Source organism: Ciona intestinalis, unplaced genomic scaffold (assembly GCF_000224145.3).
Source record: "Ciona intestinalis unplaced genomic scaffold, KH HT000018.2, whole genome shotgun sequence".
Lineage (NCBI taxonomy): Eukaryota > Metazoa > Chordata > Ascidiacea > Phlebobranchia > Cionidae > Ciona > Ciona intestinalis.
The window spans coordinates 45,974-48,404 of record NW_004190340.2 but is presented as its reverse complement, the minus strand read 5'-3'; the positions used below and the strand labels follow the sequence as shown (position 1 = coordinate 48,404).

At 34.1% G+C, this 2,431-nt stretch overlaps 1 protein-coding gene across 1 annotated transcript; it reads right to left on the bottom strand.

Moving 5' to 3' along the window:
• Nucleotides 1-264: 264 nt before the first annotated feature.
• Nucleotides 265-2,282, bottom strand: LOC100181874 (alpha-(1,3)-fucosyltransferase 11-like). Its single transcript, XM_018814968.2, has 5 exons — nucleotides 2,246-2,282; nucleotides 1,972-2,183; nucleotides 1,612-1,742; nucleotides 961-1,140; nucleotides 265-519 (listed from the first exon to the last, which is right to left on the bottom strand). The coding sequence occupies exons 1-4, from the start codon at nucleotides 2,280-2,282 to the stop codon at nucleotides 981-983; spliced, it is 540 nt and encodes a 179-aa protein (XP_018670513.2). The 3' UTR covers nucleotides 265-519; nucleotides 961-980.
• Nucleotides 2,283-2,431: the final 149 nt, after the last annotated feature.

Sequence of the window (2,431 nt, the reverse complement as noted above, 5' to 3'; positions counted from 1 at the left end):
GGCTCTCAATCCAATCTTATATTCAAATGTACTCAGTGTACTTTATGGGTAAGCTTTAAATATGTTGTAGTAAAGGTAAGTATTCATATTTTTATCTTGGTAAATTAAAATATCTCGTTGTGTGGTGTTCCACAGACGTTTAATTATTTATTATCAGCACAAGTTACACATCAAACTATCGCTGCGTGCATCTATGGTAAATCTTTTGGTTAATGTCTCAATTTTAACTAATGCCAATGAAATTATACAAATTTTTGCAACATATTATATGAAACTTTGGTTTATTTGTAATTTCAGATCATGCATAAAACCATTGGATATTTTTGTTCGTAAACGTGTTCGTGTCAGTCGAGCAGCCAACATGACACGTCAGCGACAACGAAGCAATCAAAGTCACGGCTCATTGGCGATCACTTTGACATCAAATGATTGCATTCAATCACCAGAGGGCGCTTTACTGATGGGTGGAACGTGTTGCACTGACCCCGTGTGTCCGACCTCGACCACCAAAGTTTAACTCTGCAAAGTTTCATTAAATAGCTGTCACATTTACATGAACAAGTGAGACTGTATCAACTTTCATTTAATCATTGTTTAAATCATTAAACCGCTACATTAACCTATGTTAAACACCAAGCACAAAATCGTTTAAATTGTTGCTTCTGTTTTTATGTTCATCTAAATTGTCTATGTTGCCATGTATAACATTTTTTGAATTTGCACAAGATCAATCTCCACAAGTCGCAAAATTGGTTAAATTAAATTATTGTTCCTTTAAGATTTGCATAATCTTGTTATAAACTGAGATGTAAAAAATAAACCATGGATACTTAAAATTCTTGAATACATTGACATAAATAAAGCCAGTCACTGGACTTATTTGTGACAAAAACTTTCATTTGAGAAAGAGAACAAAATTAATCACTTATTTGGATAAAGATTTATAAAACTAAGAAATACCTCTTTTCACAACCCAATTCTCATAACTCGTTGTGTTGCATGGCTCCCTCCCCAGCATGATATCTACGTTCAATATATGACCACAATGATTCTGAGTCACTCACACCCTCCAACACCATATCACGCAATGCAACTGCTTGATCAAGATTCTGCCAATAATCACTGATCCAATTATGTAAGCTGTAAAGGTAAATACAGTGAATTACCAAATAAAAGCTTAGCGGTAATACTGTATGATTACAGTGGTTCCCAATGTAGCCACTGGCTATAAACTGGGCAATTTGGGGTCACTAGCTAAGCTGGACAGGTGAGAGTAACTCAGGGCAGCTGTACCCCGATGTGCCTATAAAGCGTAAAACGGGAAATGATGATGTTTGACTGAAAAAATTTATTGGGCACATGATTGCCTTCTTTGCATATGTTGTAGTGGGGGGGAATGCTTTGTCCGCCGCTGCAAGAGGTTGACGGCATTGCACCACTCACTACCCTCATTTCTTTAATTAAAGTAGGACTTTAAGTGATGAATGATAAATAACTTAGTTTTACTTTTTTTGCGGGGGTGTTTGATACACCGCTCGTTGTCCAGGGGGGGAGTGGGGCATTTAAAAAGATAGGGTAACACTGGTCTATAACATAAACACTATTACATACTGATCATTTGGTGGAATATCAGATATATCTCCAATAGATGGTTGGGGTGGTGAACAATCTAAATGATTATGTGGTACAACACGCGGTGAGATTTTTATTCCTTTTCTCAATTTTGCCTCCATCCTATGCATCTGTAATTTAAGAAAAACTATATATATTTGTATTATGACAAAAACCAATAATAAGATTTTGAATTTACATATATCAAAAGAACGTCCAGAGTAAAAAATATCAAGGTAAGGTTTGTACAACTACACCAAAAAAAACTTAAAGCAAACTTTAAAGATATTTTTCTATTTATTTATTCCGACAATTTTCCTCCTATTTTTTATCAGACAAAACGCCTCGAATGAATTTTACCTCTCCACAAACATAACATTCATATCCACCAACAAAGTTGTTTGTATCTTCTCCATTTAAATCCCACTTTCGATTATTAAGAGTTTCCGATAACCATTTATTTGGAAGTTCCGGTTGATCTTTGTAAGCCAAGTATTTTAAGTAAGCTTCATCATTTTGATCAAGATAATGAATGTATTCTGCCAATCGTTCAGGTGATTCAAATTCATCAGCTAAAATATATTTAAACACAGGATAATTTTAATAGTATAGAATGCATAAACGATGCAAGTACAAACAACCATTCCTCCTTTGATACCCAGAGGACTCATAGCCGTGTTTCTGTTAAATAATGTTGTAGACTAGTGAATAAAATAAAATACTTTAATCATTTAAATAAACCTAGATTGTTTTATTCAAATAAAAAAGGTAATGACCGTTAAGTTACTCTAAAAGTGAGCACTAATAAAAGGTTGAGAAA